This window comes from Mustela lutreola, chromosome 4 (genome assembly GCF_030435805.1).
Source record: "Mustela lutreola isolate mMusLut2 chromosome 4, mMusLut2.pri, whole genome shotgun sequence".
In the NCBI taxonomy this organism is placed as follows: Eukaryota; Metazoa; Chordata; class Mammalia; order Carnivora; family Mustelidae; genus Mustela; species Mustela lutreola.
The window spans coordinates 83,733,775-83,754,515 of record NC_081293.1 but is presented as its reverse complement, the minus strand read 5'-3'; the positions used below and the strand labels follow the sequence as shown (position 1 = coordinate 83,754,515).

Sequence of the window (20,741 nt, the reverse complement as noted above, 5' to 3'; positions counted from 1 at the left end):
ATCAGGATTTCATTTATTTGATAGTTCAATTCCAGAATACACATACATGATTTCAGAGTTGCATACATGATTTCAGAGTGGTTAACCCATGGATGCTTGATTCTCCCAGTTTGGGACCATTTGAATTAAGGTGCTAGAAATATTCACATGTAGGTTTTAAAACACAAGTTTTCAAAAACATAGGATGTGTAATTGCTGTGTTTGTTATGTATGTATGTATGTATGTATGTATGTATGTTTAGCTTCGCAAGAAATTGCCAAACTATTTCTACAAAGTTGCTGTATCAGTTTTTGTTCCTACCAACTATGAATGAGAATCTTGTTGTTCTGATTCTGGACCTGAAATTGGCACTGTCATTATTTTTGATGTAACCATTCCAGTACCTGTGTCATGGTGTCTGCATATTCCCACTGAGGTGATGTGGAGCATCTATCTGTTTGTGTATTTATTTGCTACCCTTATATCTTTGGTGAAGAGTTTGTTCAAATCTTTTGCATATTTTTCATTTGGTCATTTCTTTTCTTATTATGAATCATTAAGAGCTCTTTTGTGATGTTGGACACAAAGCCTTGATTAGATATCTGTGTTCCAAATATTTTCTCCCTGTCTGTGCCTTATCCTTTCATTTTCTTAAAAATGTCTTTCACAGAGCAGAAGACTTTGTTTTTAATAATACCCAACGCATGCTTTTCCCCGTGGAATATGCTTTTGCTGTTGAATCTAAAAACCCATCCCCCAAACCAGTCCTACAGATTTTTCTCCTGTATTCTTTATTCTTGTATTTTTATATTTATATCTCTGATTCATTTTCAGTTAATACTTGTGTAAGGTCTGTGTCTAGTTTCATTTCTTTTGCATGAGTGTTCAGTTGTTCGAGCACCATTTGTTGAAAGACTATCTTTTCTCCTTTTATTCCTTTTGTGCCTTTGTAAAAAAATGTTTGACTTTATTTTGGTAGATCTATTCCTGGTCCTTGTAATCTGTTCTGTTAATCTGTGTGTCTCTCTCAGCACTAACACACTGTCTTGGTGGCTAGTAGCTTTATAGTAAGTCTCAAGACCAGGTGAGGTGAATTCTCATTTTTCTTCCACATTGTGTTGGCTATTCTATTTTTTTTTAAACTTTTTAAAAAGATGTTATTTATTTGTCAGAGAGAGAGAACAAACAGGGGATGTCACAGGCAGAGAGGGCAGAGGGAGAAGCAGGCTCCCCTCTGAGCAAGGAGCTTGACTCGGGACTTGATCCCAGGACTCTGGGATCATGACCTGAGTCACGCAGGTGTCCAGTGTGTTGGCTCTTCTAGATATTTGCCTTTCTGTGTAAACTTCAGAATCTTCTTGTCATTATCTGCAAAATAACTGTGAGGTTTTACTTGGATTTCATTGAATTTATCGATTAAGTTGGAAAGAATTGACCTCTTAGCCGTATTGAGTCTTGCTACTGATGAATACGAACTCTCCATTTATTTAGATCTTTGATTTCTTCCGTCAGTTTTGTCTTCCTGTGTATATGTATTGTGTTAGATTTTATACTTGAGTATACTTTTAGGGGTGTATTGTAAAGAGTATTTTTTTCATTTGAAAATTTGGAATTCAATTCTTTATTCAGATATAGGAAAATAGTTGACTTTTTTACATTGACCTTGTATCCTATGATGTTTTGGTATTTCCTCATTACTTCCAATAGTTTTTTTTTTACTTTTTATAAGATACTTGAGATTTTCTACATAGACAATAATATTGACTTCAGATAGAGTTTTGTTTTTCCTTTTAAATGACACACCCTCATTGTCTCATGCCCTCTTTCCACCTACCTTCCCTCTGGTAATCACCAGTTTGTTCTCTATATTTGTGAGTCTCTTTTTTTGCGTTTCTTTTATGCTTTGTTTTGTTTCTTAAATTTCACATATGATTGAAATCATAGGATATTTGTCTTTCTTTGACCTATTTCATTTAGTATTATACCCTCTAGATTTATCTGTGTTGTTGCAAATGTCAAGATTTCATTCTTTTCTCTGGCCAAGTACTAGTCTATTAGCTATCTATATAATCTCTATATATCTCTCTCTTTATATATCTATATATACACCACGTCATTTTTATCCAGTCATCTATTGACGGGCTCTTCCATATCTTGCCTACTGTAAATAGTGCTGCAATATAAACGTATCTTTTCAAATGTTTTCATTTTGTTTGAGTAAATACCCAGTAATGGAATTACTGGAACATATGACAGTTCTATTTTTAAATTTTTGAGGAACCCCCACATTGTTTTCCATAATGGCTGCACCAGTTTTCATCCCCATCATCAGTATACAAGGTTCCTTTTTCTTCACATTATCACCAACTCTTGTTCTTTCTTGTTCTTTTTCTGCAGGCAGAGTCCCAGGCTGGCAGGAGAAGTGGGCGTGGTCACTGGGACAGCCCTCCAAAATGGGTCAGGTGACCTTTCAAACTCTGGGGAGGTGAAGGGTTCCTAACATCACAACAGCACGCGGGCCATACCGTAGGCGGATTTTTCTGGACCCATCAGACAACCTGTGCAAGACGTGAGGATGAGTGAAATGCGCTGACTGGAATGGAGGTTGTGTTGTCTTCTAGGGCTTCTGTCCCCAGGGGATATTCAGGCCGGTGGGGTGGGGGCAAAGGGGCAGGTTATTTGGGGCCGATGTGCCTTGCTGCGGAAGCGACCCTGTGTTTGAGCAGGAAGGCGGGGGCTGCAGTTGGATCAGGCACCTGGGCCCACGTTGGTTACCACGATGGTCGGGTTGAGGGTCGTTGGTTACCACGATGGTCGGGTTGAGGGTAGCACAGGGCCGGCCGGCTGGAGTCTGTAGCCCCTCAACTGCCTTTGACGGCCTGTACCCAGGGCCCGGGGAACCAAGGGACAGCCAGAGTCCCAGGGCCCAGGCAGATGCTTATTGGAAAGGACTAGAGCCAGGGAGAGAGGGAGGGAGGGAGGCCCAGTCAGCCACAGCAGCCAGCCAAATCGCTGGGGTGCTCAAGCGTGACACTCTGCTCTGTCCTTTATTGGAGGGTTGGCGTTTATCAGGGCAAAATGCGCACAGTGTGAACTCTACCATAGCCAGGACCCTGAAGTGGAAGGGTGTTGTGGAAGGGGAAGGTAGTCAGTCGTAGTTGGTTTTTTTTTTTTCTTGTTGAGTACCAGGGTCCATGAGAGGCATGTCTTAGCAAGGAAAGACCAGAGGCCCTTTTCAGCCTGATGGAACTCCTGGCAGGCAATTCGCCAAGCATGCTTTAGGGGAAGGCCTTCCAGCAGCAATGCTAAGACTTTGACAGATGGCGGGGCCCTGTGGTTTTGGCCTCCTTGAACCTGCACTCCCTGCTGGGACGGAGGGGCCTGCTTCCATCATGGGTGACTGTCTCTCCCCATATGCGGGTCCTGAGACCTCGACTGAATGCTCTCCTTGTTTTTACAGGTGGTGCTTCGAGGCTCAGGGGACGTGGCCTGCTGGGCAGCATCCAGAGCGTCTGGCCTCTGTCTCTTCAGTGCAGATGGAAGTGCAGCACGTCCAGGATTGTGACCGCTGTCGTCTCGCTGGTGCACGTGCATCACAGTGGTAAGTTGTCTTGGTTCTGAACCTCCCACCTGGGTTGAGGTTCAGGCCTTGATTGGGTGTCTTTCTTGCCGGCCTCTGTCTTTCTTCCGGAGGCAAAGAGAGCCTCTTCCTGTCGATTAACGTGGAGTTGTACCCTTAACCAGAATGTCTAGAGTTGGCTACTTGGGGAAGATGATTTAGTGGCACATGTGGAGAAGGTTCTGCAAGTCCCTGCCCCACACAAGACTTCTGAACTCCAGGTTGCCCCTTTTAGCAGAGTCCTGAGTTATTGCTGCCTGATCTTATAAATAGACATTCTCTTGATGGTCAACTTTCTGCCCACACTGACTTTATTGGGCCATTCATCCAGAGCAGAGAATGCCGGGCATCTTTACAAATGGATGTCTGAGTGGACTTCCGCACACGTTCTTTCTCTCTCTCTTTCTCACTCACGCTCTCCTGGTTGTTTTTTTTTTTTTTTTTTTTTTTTTTTTTTTTTTTTTTTTTTTGCGGGGGAGTAGGTGTTGCAGGGGATGAGAACGACCCTTCAGCAGGCTCCACATTCCTTCCATAGCCTGACAAGGGGCTCAGTCCCATAACCCTGACATCATAACCTGACCCAAAGCCAACAGCTGGTCCCTTAACTGAAAGAACCTCGCAGGCATTCCTAGACAGGCTTTGTCTTTATGGAAGGGACCGTAAGAACGCCATCCTGTTCTAAAATCTACCGAATCGGGGAATATTTCCACATCTGCAGTGGTTGTATACCCTCTCAGGCCCAGAGATATGTAGCTCTTCTTGGTGGTGGAGAAAAACCTTTGGCTCCCATGTTCTCCAAGACAGGGAGGAAGCCCTCACTGCCTGATGCTGAACTGTGGAGGTTCTGGTGCCCTGTCTTCCAGAAGAGCATCTTTGTAAAAGATGAAATTAATTTGCCAGCCCCCGGGTGGCACAGTTGGGTAAGCATCTGCCCTTGGCTGAGGTCAGGATCCCTGGATCCTGGGGGTCAAGCCCTGGATTGGGCACCTTTCTTTCTCTTCTCCGCTGCCGGACCCCAGCTGTTCTTGCTCCCTCGCTAGCTCTGTCGATCTCCAATAAGTGAAGTAGATATATTTCTAAGCATGCAATTATTTTTTAAATCCATTGCGCTTTGTGAGGACAATATTAGTAGAATTAAGGACACATGAGAGGTAGATCACAAACCATGTGTTTTTTGAATCTTGTGGCCATTCATCCTTGCGATCTATATACATCGATAGGTTCATGTTTTTGTGAACATACTTCTATCACCTTGTGTTCTGAGACTCTGAGTTCACCCTCGACTTGATGTTCTCATGGATCCCAGGCAGTGTTACTTCCCGTGATCCCACTTCCTACCAAGGGACAGTACCTGTGTCTGTTGTGAGAGCTCCTGAAGGAGAAGTCCCCTGTTCTTACTTGGCATATTGTGCACGGTTGTGAGACCCGCGCTGTTTGGTGAGACTGGCCTTTATGGAAGTACTCCTGGATCAGAGCAGATGTGCTTGATTTCTAGCTATTGGTTACTGGAATAGCGCATTCCGCATCCCTCAGAACGGGGCCCTGTTATATGTGTTTGCAGTGTCTGAGTTTGTATCTCAGAGTCACCCTGAGGAATTCCTTAGGAGGTAGTTGCTGATGGGAGTGTCCAGGGAAGAATTTCCCTTCGTTATGTTGGGATCAGTGATTCCTCGGTGTGAGGGTGTCATTGCTGGCTAGGGAAGAAGGGATAGCTGAGCCCATTCCTTTGCTCATCAGACCGGGAGGATTTTCCTGTGTGCGAATCCTCTCAGGTCCTTCCTGGGTTGGCTCCGTGAGGAATGGGATTCCCATATGGGATGTCCTCGCATTCAGCCACAGCGATGATGCAGGGGGTCCCAGGGGTGCCTGCACCTTCGCTCCCATGTGAGGGATGAAGCACACTCTGAGATGGTAGCGGGAGCCTCAGGCCTGAACCCCACCTGAAGCTTCTTCCACCAGGATACCGCGCTGGTGGCTCTCCCCGTGTGAGTTCTCTGGTGTTGGGAAAGGGCCCACTTCTGGCTGAAGGCTCTGCCTCAGTGACGGGAGACAAGGGTTTGTACTGTGTGATTTCTGTGGCGGTGAGCAAGGTGGGCGCTCTGGGTACAGGCGGGGCCCCAGTGGTGACAGACACAGGTTTCTCCGCTCTGAATTGTCTGGTGTCTCCAAATGTGAGAGCTGTATCCAACGGCTCTTCCACATTGACCGCATTTGTCGGGGTGGCTGCCGGTGTGGATCCTCGGGTGCTGGCTAAGGGTGTGGCTGGCCTAAATGCTTTCCCCTGAAGATGACATTCAACCGGTTTCTGTCTGTGGGAACGTGCCCATGGCCTCGAACGGATGTATGTTGCTGTGAGCTCTTGTGCAGCAATCCCAGCACATGGCTTCTACCCCGTGTGAGTTCCTGGGCAGGAAGAAGAGCAGAGCTCTCTGAAGCAAGGGTCCCCCACCTTCTTTCCATCCCCGAGGGGCGTCTCCAGTGGTCTTACTGTGTACAGAGGTGAGCACTGCCCTGGAGTTGTTCCCCCCATGTGTATCATGTCTCCGTTCCTCGGAAGGGTGAGTTCTCTCGTGTCTCCCGAGGTTAGAGCCCCGACTAAAGGCTCTCCCACACTGGGTAGATGGGTGTGCTGCGATCCAGGATGAACGAGCTCTGATGTCCCTGGCATCAGGGACACATGGCTGAAGGCTCTTCCACATTGTCAGCAAATACAAGGCTTGTCTTCCCAGGACACAGCACACCTGGAGTGAGTGAGGCACGTGAGACCTCTCCCGTGCTGTGCTCCAGCATTGCCCGGGTTCCTGTGCAGTGTGAACCCTCTGCTAGTGGCCAGAACACGAGGGGCTGTGGCAGGATCGCTCCCTCACGTTCCTCCCTTCTTGACTCAAGGAACGCGTTCCAGCCCCTCCCTTCAGGAATGGTCGCTGCGTCTACCCCTGTAGGCCACTTGTAGTCGCGTGCCTTGTTCCTTTCCGGAATTCATTTAGATCTTTCTACATGGTAGCATCAAACCCGCGTCAACTGCTGATTAAATTTTTGATGTTTCTGTTTCAAAGACTAGATACCCGTGAGTCGTGCTGAAGCCAGTGACTTTTCCAGACACTCGGGCGGCGGCTTGACGCGAGACCCATTTCAGCCGAGAAATGAAACTCTTCAGGTTTCTGGTGGGACAGCCCATATGCTCAGGGTCTTGGAAGACCGGAGATTGTGGGGAATGCTTAGCGTAGCCCGTGTCCAGCTCTAGTGTGGAAGGCCAGGGTTCATGACCCTGAAGCTTCCCGTTGACTTGCAGAGAAGCCGACCTTCGAGATGCCCCCGTGTGGGTCTCCCTTCATCCTTTATAATAGGGAACGAATTGCCGTGAGCTCCTGGGTCTTGTACACAGTGAGTGAGTCCTGGAACACTAGGTGAAAAAGTACTGAAGTGCTGTGTGGGGACTAACAGAACAGAAGGAGAAAAGGAAAGAGGGGGAGGGAGGAAGGAATACAAAGAACGAAAAGATCATGTAGGGAAGGAAGGAAGGAAGGGAGGGAGGGAGGGTGGGAGAGACGGCGGCTTGCAAAAGGGAGAAGAGAAACTGGTAGAGAGGCCTTAGGGGAAAGAAGAATTTGAAAGTTGTGAGACAAACATCTGAGAGTAAGATTTGAGCTTGATGACAAAGGAAAGGAATGGAGTCCTTTACTCAGGAGCAGAAACCGGTTGTAGGGTGTTGGTGATGAGAACCTTTGGACCAGATAAACCTGCGAGACAAAGAGAGTGAGGGAGGGATGCTGGGGAGTTTCAGAAGGGCAACGTCAACCACGTCGAGGACCGAGAGAGGGGCCATGTGAGGGTTTGAGTGCAAGAACCACAGAAGGGTCCAGTCCTCGGAGGACACAGAATGTGCAGCGGGTGAGGTAGATGGAGTCGGAAGAGTTGACAGAAATGGGCCCGTGTTGCAGGGCTGTTTCCACAGGAGCCCTACAGGAGACAGGACTGATGTAGGAAGGAGGTTAGTATTCAAGGCCGATGGTCAAGGCTCAGGTCATGATCTCAGGGTCCTGGGATCAAGTCCCACATCGGGCTCTCTGCTCAGCAGGGAGCCTGTTTTCCTCCTCTCTCTCTCTGCCTGCCTCTCTGCCTACTTGTGATCTCTCTCTGTCAAATAAATAAATAAAATCTTTAAAAAAAAAAAAAAAAAAAAAGAAAGAAGTCTTGAGTCGGCTTTGCTGGCAGGAGGTGATTTTTATTAAAGCACAGGGATATGACCCTTGGGTTGAAAGGGCTGCTTGCTGGGGTCGTGACGGGAGGCTGACTCTCTGGGATGGCATTGGGGGAGGTCAGGCAAAAGGGAAGTTTTGCAAGAACGTGGTAGGTGGACAGAGGACACCGAGGATATAGTTGACTTTGCTCTTGTGAAGGGAAGGTGGTTTTTCCCGCTAGGAAGGCATGAATTGAAAGATGGTTGGGAGCTTCCTGGAGGAATGTTACCTTCCTCCTCTCACAGGTCCTTCTCAAGGGACTGCAGGTTTGAAAAGAAACTCTGTCCTACGGACATTTCCTTCGGCCTCAGCCTCCGTCAGTGTCGTGGAGGGGAGAGAGATGTCAGGGCTTCAGGAAACGGAGATCCGGGCCTCTGGCAGGTCGCTAGCCTCTCATTAAGCGGGCCTCTTGATTCCTGCAGAATCACGAGGACGTTTACAAACCGAGGGAGACTCCGGTCTTGCCATCTGGGGAGAATCTGTTTTTTCCTTTCCTCAGCTTGAGGGCAGTCAGAGCGCCTGAGGGATGTCCCCCGTATCCCAGGTTGGGGGGGCGGTGTGGCGTGCCAGCTCCTGCTTGGTGCTCAGCTAGCCTTCTCCTCCTTCCTCGTGTGCCCCTGACCAGGGCGGAGCATTGCGTGGTTAAGGTTGTTGAAGGAGGACGGTCTCATCTTCTGTAGCTTCTTCCTGCTGAATAGGGGCGTAGAGCTGTCCCTCCGCGTGGGTCGTTCCTGGTCAGGTGGCGGAGGCCCAGCTGGGGGAGGCCTCTGCTGTCAGAGTTGTAAATGGAAGAGGCCGCTGAGTGCAGGGGAGAGCCTCTCCTCCCTAAACCTCTTGCTGCTGCCAAACACACAGGCTGAGCGGGGCACGTTTTGTGGGGCCGCTGCCAGTGTTGAGCCCAGCATTGGTCACGGTCCTGTGCGTCGATGCGACAGGGGCGGTTCCGGTGCGGCACCCTTGGGGAATCCAGCAGGGGTAGGGCCGCTGCCCCTCGAGTCGATCCCAGGGTGATCAAGGGACCCTGGCAGTGCCGCTTCGTCCTGCATGTGTCATGCTCTGCAGGGTTGCCGGGGTCTGCAGGGGACAGCGGGAGGAGGAGCAGCCCCTGCAGCAGACAGGGGAGACGACGGGAAGGCTGCTCTCCATCCCAGTCCCAGGTGGGCCCAGCCCCAGGTCGGCCCAGTCTCCCCACACAACGGATTGTTGTGGGCCCAGGTGGTTGCCTCGTGCTCCACGTGTCCGTCATCGGCAGGTCCCGGGCAGCCAGCTCTGGGTGTGGCGGCCGACTCAGAGGTTCCTCTCGTCTCGTCCTCGGGGCTCCAGTGCTGTCCTCTGGTGGGCTGCCCAGAAGTCGTCTCTTTGGCCTACGGAGGTCAGGCGTAAGAGAGCCGTTCCTGCAGGCGTGTTTCCCTGTGTGTTCATGCCGAATCCTCCTCCGGGCCCAAATCGGAGCCGCAAGTGGGGCCCCAGGGCCCTCCTGGCTCCCTTTGTCGGAGCACCCCAGGAGCCTTTGGTGCCTCGGGGTGGCGGGCACACTGTCCTGTGGCGCAGCTGTGGAGACAACGGGTGGAGTGGTGTGAGATAGTGAGTGGCGTGTGGTTTGGGCCATGTCTTACCAGAGGCCTGTGGGGTTTTGGGGAATATGTCTTCTGAGGTGTTGAGGTGGAGGTTTCCCTGCAGGACCCATGCATGACCTGAAGAAAGGGGAATTTCCCGTGGGCCCCCTGGGGCTGAATGAAAGCGTCACAGCCAGGGTCCCTCAGGCCCTTCCCTGAGCGTCCTTCTCCATGACGGCAGGGTCCTCCTCCTCCTGCTGGGCTGTCCCTTCCCCAGCCTCTCTGAGAGCCCTGGACGTGCCCTTCTCTGTGGAGGGAGCCTTTGCCCACACGAGTGTTACAGGTGGCGTGGCAGAGACCACGTGCTCCCGACTCCCAGGGGAAGTGAGTTCGCACAGTCCACGGGCTGTGGGCAGGTGTTGGGTGAGGTGGGAGCAAGCAGGGTGGCCTTTCCCTGGTGAATCTCCCCTGCTGACTGAGGGATCGAGGAGAGTCTCTAGAGTATGAAACTCACAAAGCAAAATGGTGCCATGAGGGGACCCACTACCTCCCACGAGGCATCTTGGAGGCTCGGGGGACTGGAGGTGTTGGTCAGATCGTATGGGAGTGGCCGGCAGACATGACTCAGCTGGAGACCGGGCCCGACTACGTGCCCACAGGGATGCAGCGCTGGGAGGGGTGAGCTGTCCTGCTCCTTGAGCCCAGGGGCCTGTCTTGTTTGCTCATTTCTCTCGTGCCTGAAGTGGGAGATGAGGCCACCTCACCACTGTCTCTTCGCGAGTAGTGTCGCCTGGGAGTAAGCCATCTGCTGACTTTTGCAGGGTGGGAGGGCAAGGCTTGTGTCGTGCAGAGGGAGGGGCTCAATGGGGGGCGTGGAGCCCTTTGCCAGGAGGTCACCGTGCCTAGGCTGCCTGGGGTCCAGTCCCTCCAGGTAGCCAGGGCCCTCCCTCCAAGATCAGCAGCTCCTGGACGACAGCGCCTAACCACCACAGGGAGTTGCCTGGATTAGGTGGAGGTTCCCCGTGGGATGTTCTCAGGTCTTCCTAGTGCCTGCAGGGACTGGGACCTTCCTCTCCTCTCCTCTTTGTGGTCAGAGGCTAGGGCAGCACCCCGGGTTTTGTGCGGTTTGCCGAGGTGCCCACAACAGGGACTGGGCAACGAGGGAGAACGTGTGTCCATGTTCACCGGCCCCTTTTCCTGCCCGACTCACCCCGTTCCCGAGTCCTCCTCTTCTTCTGCTTCCCTTGTCATTTGCGCCATGTCCACAGAAGGGAAGCTTCTTGAGAGCTGAGAGCAAGAGCAGAAGTGGGTATGAGCACAGACTCCCTGGCATCAGAGAACCAAGTGGGGATACTCACACCCAGCCTCCCTTCCCGAGGGCCCTCCAGCTGGGTGAGCCGTGCCCTGCCGACTCCCAGCCCTCCTCTCTGCTCTGCTGTCCGGGGCTGCTTCCCAGAGTCAGCAGTGAGGGGTCAGGGTGATGGTAGGAAAGGGGTGAGGAGGGCTTCCCAGGGATTTCATGCAGCAGTTCCGATGCAAAGCCTGAGTGCCTGCCGGAGACGAGGGCCTCCAGGGTGGGCATCGTCAAAGCAGGGAAAGGGGAAGCGCTGGGAGGAGGCGCTTATGGACAGAGGAGAGAGAAAGCCCAAGAGATGGAGGTGGAAGTGCATTACAGGCGCAGGGTGGCTCCTTCCGACGGAATTGTCGTCCATGGAATCCTTCTCCGGGTCAGAGATCAGCGAGGATGCTGGGGTTGGCCATGAGAGAGGACAATGGGGAGTTAGTGCAGCTGGCGACCCACTGCTCTGGGGATGCTGGGCTCTGCCCTCAGTGGGGTGTGTCCCTAGCTCCGAGTCCTCCTTGGCCTTGGTCGCTTGATTTCCGCAGGGTACAGGGGGGTCTCCGGTTGCCCACCTGCTCTTCCCACCTCCGATTCTCTCCAAGACCCGGAAGCCCGGGTGTGTGATCCTTTCCCCCCTGGAGGCTGTCACTGTCCCTAAGACTGCGTCTGCGGGACTTTGTCTTCCTCTGTCCTTGTACTTGTCCTTCCCTGCTCTCTGTCTTCCTCCTCGTCCTCTTCCACCTCCTCCCCTAGAGATGCTCCATGTCCTTCCCCCGCCAAGCTCCACCAGTCCTATTGTTGTCCAGGAGGGGGCAACCATGAAAGAGAGGAGAGATATCCTGGGTCCCCCGGAATCAATCCCCCGATCTGTCTGTGCTGGGAGCAGTTGTCATGGGCCTGGGATTGCTGGGGAAGTGCCGGGAGAGATGGCCCACCTCCTCCCCACAGCCCATGTCTGCCCAGGGACTGGGATGACCTTCCCAGGGACGTGTTTCAGGGAACGCAACGCCCTCTGTTTCCCTAAGTGTTAGAGAGGTTGAATGGAGACGGGAGCATGGGAAATTGTGCAGGCGCCCTCAGCTGTTCAGGGCAGCCCTGGAAAGCATCCATCAGTGTGGTTACTGAAACACAGGATTCCTTGCCAGTGCTCCTGCTGAGGCTTGCCAGGAATGGACGGGGTCGGGGTGTGTGTAGGGCCCTGGGCAGGCCTGAGGAACGTTTGCCGTGTGGGCATGCCTAGGGAGTGGGGAGCATGGCCAGGGCTGTGAGCGGCGAAGTGGGTTTGTGAGAGGAACCGTGACTCCCTGACCCTGCTCCCAAGAGGCTCTGTGCTATGCCTCGATGCCAGCTGGTGAGAGGTAGAGTGGACCCGGGGCAGCAAGTGTGTGAAGCAGGTCCAGCAGCCCCTTCACACAGGCCCAGGGGACCGTGGCCCGCGACAGGGGCTCTCCAGGGGAGCTGCATGGGGGCGTCCCGCCCTTGGGAACACGTCCACAGGTCAGACTCGGCTGGGGTGTGAAGGCTGGCAGAAGGTACGATTTACAGGAACCTGTGTAGTGAACCCAGGGGAAGTACGCTTTCCCTTCTGCAGCTCTGGGCATCCCCTTGAAGGTACAGCAGCTTGGAGAGAACCGGGACGGTTTGGTAGTGGAGGTTATGAGGGAGAGGATTTAGACCTGTCTTCTACCTCCTGGCTCAGACCAGAGCGTAGTGTCGCGGTTCTCTTGCCCAGTAGAGTGCGGTTGGGGCCGCCAAGTCCTGAGCATGACCAGGTCTGGGCCCGTGCCAAGAAAGATGCAGAATCTCTTGTGCACCATTCCCGAAAGGCCATGAGCAAAGAGGCCGAGCTTTGACATGTGGCAGCGGCCAAGGGAGGCACGAGCAGCTTTGATGGGAAAGATCCTTCAAGGAGCCGCGCAAGGAGTCGAGTGGTGATGACAAACCCAGCCTACCCTAAAGGCCCGTGGACACCTCGTCTGTTCTTTTCATCCCGAAACCGTGACATGAGCAAATCATGCCTGTGCCAGAGCATCCCTTTCCTTGGTGGTTTTTGACCCACCTTCTTCATTCTCCAGAGCGGCAGGGGCAACCCCATGTTCCCGGGAGCCATGTCCCAGTGTTCCCCTCCTTGGTGCCGTTCCCTACCTGAAGAGACTTCGTCCTCACTGGTGGAGTAGTCCTCGATGCTCTCTACCAGTAGATCTGTAAGAACTGAAAGAGGAGCAATGCCATTAGGGGAGAAACCGCCTCACCCCTTCATCCCAAGTGCGTTGAGATGTCTCTGGGCCGTGCAGCATCTGCCTGACCCTTCTGCTGTGCTTTCAGAGGTTCACGGGGCTGGCGGAGCCGGAGCCCTTGGAGGAGACGGGGATTGGAGTCTCATGCCTTCTAATGAGACCAGGACGCTGCAGCAGCCACCTCAGTGTCAGTTCTGCATGCCCATGACCGCTGTCCCCTCCCAGCGCAACCATCGGAAACGCCAGTTGTTATGGGACTCTTGACGTGTGGCTAGTGGGAGTGAGCAACTGGACGTTTTCGTTCCCTTGATGATTTCTGTGTACTGCACTGAGATAAGAAATGACTGTGTACGATGGATACTAGACAGACTCTTTCCTGGATCACTCGGCACTAGACACCAACCAGGAGCGAGAGACCAGGCCTGCTCTCCTGCGTATTTTTCGGGCATCTGTGGCTGGCGTGACAGGGACGTTGATCAAGGGAAGACGTTCCCGGGCTCACACACACCCACCGGGTGCTGCTGGAGGTCTTTGGACCCGAAGAGATGAAGGTGAAGCCCCAGTTGCTAGAATAAGTGGGGAACGGATTCCATGCAGCACTGATCTAAAGCCTACAATGTGCTGCTCTCGGGACAGAGAAGCTGCTAGAATAGATAAGGGAACCATAAAGGAACACAAGGAGCCACGACGTTTCTGAATATGAAGAAGTCAGTGGTGGGTCTCTAGAAGCTGACCTTCCAATACCTTGGATGACTCCCCTGAGCCAACAGGAGGGTGCTGGCATACAAAGAGGCAGGGGCACCTGGGAGCCGAAGATAAATGCGCCCGGAAATGCGCTCATGTTGGCATCACGATGCTTCCCAAGAGGACCGCCCAGAAAAAGCATCCTCTTCTGAAACAGCGAACAGAGTGAAAAGGCAGCCCACAGATTGGAGACACCCTTGGCAATCCTTATTTCAGAAAAGGTGTGTTCACTGACATAAAGGAAGAACAACAAAGAAAACCAACCAAACAAAAGAAGACTGTGATTTCACCAAATGAAAGAATCGAGAAAAAGACTGGAATAGTCTGTGCTGCAAAAGGGAACAAATAACTCGGTCAGTCAGACAGACGTCGTACGAAAAGATGCTCAGCATAAGGCATCGTGAGGGCAATGCGAATACACAGGACGCCGAGCTGTGGCATTGTAGTTAGGGTGGCGAGGACCCAAACCAGGAATTCAAACCCAGGACCCATGTTGGAAGGAGGCAGAAAATTGGAGACTTTGTATGCAATTTGTGGAATGCAGACTGGTGCAACTACCCTGGAAAAGCCCGTTGAGTGTCCTCAGAGAGCAGCGAAAGGTACTCCCGTGGATCTCGCGCGTGCGAGAGAGAAAAAGAGATGTTGGAAAATCAGATTCTGTTTCCAATACATGTTTCTCATGAGAGAAAGTCTTGTTGGCTGCCAAAGAACCCTGAAACCCTGATTTGGCTCTGTTTCCATTCCCAGGCACTGAACCCCCTTGAGTTGTCTATTGGCCCAAACCTTCCGAATCTAACAAGGCCCTCTTGCATGGACAGATGGCCAGCAAAATGTGTGGTGATTGTCCTGTCACCCCTGTTGAGGTTTGAGGTTCTTTTTGGCCACGTTGCGATGCACAGAGCACCCCACCCTTCGTTCCTGCATGGAGGGGGCCCAGGTGCCGCCAGTGATCCTCAGTCCCTGAAGACCACCTCGTTCCCCCTTGGATAGGACACCTTTTGGGCCCACCTCCAAGTGCCCCAGCAAGGACCAGTGGTGGGTGTGGGGTTTCCCTGGGAGAAGGCCAGTTGCATTCTTAGACACAGTATCTGCAGGGAAATGGTAATTCCCCATGGAGAAACACGGAGTGAATTGGCCCCATCTGTTCCCTGGCCATTGCCCCTTTGTGCGCGTCATCCCCGAACGGGCTTTTGCATGCGGCTGCCCCGGATGCCGCCTGCAGAAGGGAGGAAGTGTGTCCCAGCACTCAGTGCCTGCGATGAGGTTGGGAAGACACATCGTGGGGCCTCTGATGCAGAGACGTACGTGTGTGTGTGTGTGTGTGTGTGAGTGCAGTGTCAAGAGGGAGGTGCTGTGACCATTCTTGCCCGAGACCTACCTTGGCGGGAGAGCCCCATGGACGCTGACTCAGTAACAGGGACACACTTGTGTCTTTGGGGCACAGTCTAGCCCTTCCTAGTTAGCGACGGGATTTGTTTTCTGGGGGAATTGATGTGTTGTTGCAAGGAAAGAACACCTCTTTCAATTGTAGGTGTTGAAGAGTTTTTCCATGTCACGTTCCTGACGTGACAGTGATGGGAAACGTCCCTGAGAACGTGGACACCATTAATCGCCATTTTGAGGGGACCAGACATGTTCGAGAGCGCAGCATTCACCCACCTGACACACACACACCAACCCTGAGAATCACAGCACATGGATTCCCATGGAAACAGACCACGTGCCCAGCACCCGATCCTACAGCACCTAAGAGCAGCACGGTAGCTTCCGGGGCCAGGGTCACGAGGCCTGGGTTCTCGGTCCGGAACATGACCCTTAGTCTCGTTGCAACAGGATCTGGATTGTGGGTGGCTCTCAAGATGGAGCCTGCAAGGAAGCCCCACCTTGCCCCTTGTCCAGGTTGCTCAAAAGCAATGAGTGACTCTAGAGGACAGCATACTTACCACTAAGCTCCTTTTCCAGCCGGGCCACCTGCGATTATAGAAAAGAAAACATGATGAACATCAAGTCCTGCCTTGTCCTGTGTGCACAGCTCTTTTGGTCTCTTGGTGATGGGCAGGGTCATGGGCAGTGATATGGAATCCACCTAGAGGTCGCATGCCCTGGGTCCATTAGGTGGCACGGCGGTGTCAGTATCACCCGTGAAAAAGCTCACGACCCTGTGGACGGTAACCGCACCTGCTGTTTCCTGCAGGGTCTTTGGAATGGGGCGTCCCTGGCTAAGAGTCGCTCTCTCAAGAATCTCTCCACCAAGGACATTGTACATGCCGAGATGTTCGGATCTGATTGCGAGTATCAGGGAAATAAGGGATGCTGTACCTCACCTGAAGGAAGGCTGACTTACCACCTTGGTGAACAATGGGACCTCTCCCTCTGTGCTGTCCACGTCAAGGTCATCGTACAGGCTAGCCAGGGGATCTGGGTGGATACACACAGAGAATGTCGGGACCCCTATGGGACTCTTTGGGAATCGCTCGGGGAGCTTTGCTTGGCGTGCACGTGTGGACATGTGTGTGGAGGTGGGGAGCTCATCAGTATGGACTGAGCTGCAGTGGGCCCTTCCTGGATGGAGGACGAAAGGTCCTGGAGAGGAGCAGGGATGTGAATAGAAACTCTGCCTCCTGTTGGAGCTACAGGGCCTGGAGTAGCTGTGAAATAGTCCATCTCCAAGGCACACCTACTGCCTGCCCCCAAATCTGCACCACCTAAGAGCAGCGCAGTAGTTTCCGGGGACAGGGCCATGAAGCCACGGGTCTTTCCCCAGAAAATCCCTTTCTGTTACCCTGACCACCCTTCTCAGACCCGCCAGACCTGGAATCAGGGTGGTTCTCATCGTGGCTGCGACGAAGCCCCGACCTTGGCCCTTTTCCAGGTTGTTGCAAACAAGTGAGTGACTCTAGAGTACAGAATACTTACCGCCATCCCCTTCCAGCAGGGACACCTGTGATTTCAGAATAGAAAACAGTATGAACATCAAATCAGGCTTTGTCCTGTTTGCATGGCTCTTTTGTTCCCTGGGGCACCAGAGGAAGCCACATGGGGAAGTGTGCTAGAGGCCCGTGAGCCCCAAAGTATGACAAGAGCAAAATGAGTTCTCCACAGATGTGCCTAGTCTTCCTAGAGGTCCCACGTTTCGGGTCCCACTGGACAAAATAGGTGCCAAGGAGGAATAGCTGCTACCCGTACTAAAGCTCCCTCTCCTCCAGATGGTAGGTGATCATGCTGTGGTTGTCCCAGCCCCCCTGCAATGCCTTCGGGGTTAGGTAGCATTTGGTAACAGATTCTCTGTCAAACTTCTCCCTACCCTTTCACTTGTGCATGCTGAGATTTTTTTTTTTTATGTAACCTTGATTTAAAAAGCCAGAAGAATTTTGTGTCTCCCCCAAAGAAAGGCCAGCGTACCACTCTGGTGTAAAACGGGGCGTCTTCCTCTGTCGTTCCTGTTGAACGTTCACCCGCCTGTCCATCCAGCCAAGCTAGGGAGAGATCCACAGAATGGTCAGTCCAATGGTGGAGCTCGGTAGGAAGAGCTCAGGGAGTTTCGCTTGGGGTGGGCGTGCCCGGGAGTGTATGGCGACGTTGGGTTGCGTGGGTATGGACTGAGCAAGCTGCTGCTGCATCGAGAGAGGTCAGGGCAAGGAGCAGGAACGGAGGGAGAAATACTGGCTCTGAACTCGAGCTACAGGGAATGGAATCAGGGTGACCTCGTCAAGCCGAAAGTGGGTAAACACTAAGACACACGGTCCGTTGTACTGACGGGCAAGCTCTTCCAACCAGCGACTGTGTCGTGGTCATTGTCAAGACCGATTCGTGGCCGCTCCCACCTATCTCTCACCTCTACTAGGAGATTGTATTTGTGCAGAAGAATGCTGTGTGGCAGGGTTGCATTCAATGCAAGCACAAGTACCCTAGAGGTTTCTATTTGTCCCTGAGTCATGCAGGGACAAAGACCCAGGATTTCTACGTACTGACATCTGACCATTCCAACAGAGTCCCCATCCACAAAGTGCTGATTCTTCCCAGTCTTCCTTTCCTGTGACATGTGGGTGTGTCCTTGGAGTCCGCGGGACCCAGTTTCCCGGGACCCACCTCCCCGAGTCAGGACCAGGCAAGTTCACGAGAGAGCGGAGGCCAGGCGAGAGAAGGGCGCTCTCTAACCTGGCCATGTAGCAGATTGTCAGGAAGTCGGATCGGGCCCCGAGCTAATGATGAAGCTTTCCTGGCTATTGCCATTTGCCAGTGAGCCTTCCCTCTGTGCGTTCAAGATGGGAGCGTTTTTGTAAGGCTGGTGGTGATGTCTGGGTCGACTAAAGTAGCTTCTGATTCCTTTGTGTTTTGACCCTGTCTTAGAAACGTCCCGAGCTAGGACAGATGTGGGCCCCTTCCTTTCTCCCCATCCCTGTCTGAGGAAAGGGAATCCTGAGCAACCCTCCAGGTGGAGCTGGGGTCAGGGAGGAATGTGGTGTCCTAGGGGGGTGTGTGCAGCGGGGATGAAGGAGGTTTGGCTTTGAAACTTTGACCCGTGCCGTCAAGTCCATTCAGTGGGAGATGTCTTCTGGTGAAACTCGACGGAGTCCACACACCCACATGCCCGGTCCCGTCGCATCGACCCACGCGAAAACAATCCCCAACCCTCAGACGCACCAAGCACACCGCCCGCATGACCTACTGGTTTCCAGGGACTGTAGCACAGGGTCCTGGTTTTCTGCAGGACACTCTGTTTGTTCAGTCCGCCCCAGCTTCCGTTCCCGGGAGGAACTCAGAAGGGGGGAAGCTCTCCAGACCAAAGGAGGAGAGAAAGCCCTACCTTGATCTTCAGCTACATCTGTCTCCCTAAAGGGAGTGATGGGGGAATAGGCATATGGGCCATATCCGGTGACCGCCTCCTGCAGCTGGAGAAAGGGAAACCCAGTGAGGATCCCAGCACCCTGTGCACACCGTGTGCACACATCTCTGTGCCCTTGGTGTGTGTCGTAAGCAAGCTAGATGGGATGCGGTCATTGAGTCTATGATCCAGAGGAGGAGGAAATGACCTCCCGAAAAGGCTCCGGCTTGTTATGTCAAAACTCCCCCGTCCATTTTCTTCAGCAACTCATTCCAAAGCCATTTCCCATAGACAGAATGACCTGGTGGAAAATGCTCACAACCATCCATTGCCTAAGCAATGATGGTGATGTTTTCTCCGTGCCCGTCTCAATCCGCTGTCCATTAATGGTATAAACACATGGCAGGCTCTCAGCAACAAGGACATTGTCTCTCCCCTCTGGCATGTCCATGCTCAGATGTTCATGGAAAGAGAAATCAAACACTGGCTGTCCCTCAGAAGCACAAAATGACTTTAGCGAGGTGACCAAACGGTTCATACATTGAAGCTTCTGCCTTCAGCTCAGGACTTGATCCTAGGGTCCTGGGATGGAGGCCCACATTGGGCACCCTGCTTGAAAGGGGAGCCTGCTTCTTCCTCTCCCTCTGCTACTCCCCCTGCTTGCGCTCTCGTGCGCACTCGGTCTGTTTGTCTGTCTCTCTCTCTCTCCTTCTCTTTCTGTCTTAAATAAATAAAAAGTTGAGGAACAATGAGTTTACCTGAGGCAGAGTCGGAGTTTCCTCCTCAGCCCTCAAAGTGGGTAGTAGCTCTTCCATCAGGTCATCGTGGAGAGCTAGGAGGATACAGAGGCACCGTGAGGACACTGGTGAGGCTGCTCAGGAAGTAGGCGGGGGATTTTGGATGGATGAGGACAGGAGGGGAGTGTGCGCGTGGGGGAGCGTAGGAGGTACGGGCCGCACTGCTGCCGGGCCTTGTCCTGGTGCAGAGGGGAAGGGATGGGAGAGGAGCAGGGAGGAAACGCGAAGAGGGTTCTTGTCTTTCTAGCTAAAGTGAGCCCGATCAAAGCCAAATAGCCAGTCCAGTACATGGGAAGCCTAAGCTGGCTTCTGTGTGAGGACCGAGTCCCATAACCTCTCCTGACTGACGTGCCACTAAGGTGTCCCACGCTGCTGCTTTGGACATCAGCTCTGGGCCCAAGATCCCCACCTGCTGCGACTATATGCATCACGTCTCTGTAAGATTTTGCACGGCATAAAAAGAAGCCTCGCTTGCCAGGCTGCATTCAACCCTCAGGAAAGGAGCCTAGTAGTTTGCTTCACTCATCCTTTCTTTGTCTTCAGAAAATGCCATGTGCAACACTGGAGAGCACGGACATCTTAGCTTCTGTAAACAGCCGGCACCGTCGATGAGTGTGATAGATTCCTTTCACTGTTCTTGAGCTGTCGTGTGTGTGTGTATGTGTGTGTGTGTGTGTGTGTTTCCCCTGAAGACAGTGGCTGTCCGAACCCTCCCAGGTGTTCTGAGCAGTGGAAAGTTGCTTACACAGAGGAGTCTTGTTGGAGTGTGTGTTGATAGGCTGTCGGTCTGCTTTGCAGGAGATTTGCTCCGAGGATGTTGCGTCCAAAGCTTCCACCCAAGCTTGACCTTGCTTTCCTATTGGCTAGTGGTATTTGAGTGTGTGCTTAGAGAATCTGAACCTTCCTGAGGCTTAGGGAAATCTTATCAAGTACAGTCAGTTCCCTCCGTGATGCTTTTCTGCCATTGGTTGGTCGTGTGTACACACTGAGACCGGCTATGACTGATGTTGCCCTGTTCTGTCCTCCACGGGTCCACACGCTTTCCAGCCATGTGGGCTTGAGCACGAGGATGTGGCTTTTCTCTGTGCACTTGACTCCAGGGACCAGGCTGTAATCTTTAACGTGGGCTTCTAAGCTTGCCCTGGCTTCTGTGTCCATGGAAGCCACTGTGTCATGTTGGGTCCTGTGGGGGACCATCATAGAATCTAGGTATTTGGCTGTGTGCACAGATGCTTATGGCCCTTTGCTAGCTAGCACCCATGGTACATCATGACCCCCTGGCTGAGGGACTAACACAGGTGGGTAGGCCAGAGCAACTTTCAGATTGGAACCTGAGCTCCAATCTTGGCTTTCCAAGTAGGAGGTCAAGGGTTTGGTCCCTTCATCTCTGCACCATGCCC

The 20,741-nt window shown here is 52.7% G+C and overlaps 1 protein-coding gene across 2 annotated transcripts in view; it reads left to right on the top strand.

Moving 5' to 3' along the window:
• Positions 1-20,741, top strand: part of LOC131829039 (uncharacterized) — a 114,053-nt gene that overhangs the window by 21,578 nt on the left and 71,734 nt on the right. For both annotated transcript variants that reach the window (XR_009352689.1, XM_059170374.1), the window contains exons 3-4: positions 2,378-2,437; positions 3,441-3,581. Coding sequence is in view for 1 of the 2 variants with exons in the window: in XM_059170374.1 (XP_059026357.1) it covers positions 2,434-2,437; positions 3,441-3,581 (145 nt within the window). In the remaining variant the exon portion in view is untranslated. The remainder of the gene's footprint in view (positions 1-2,377; positions 2,438-3,440; positions 3,582-20,741) is intronic.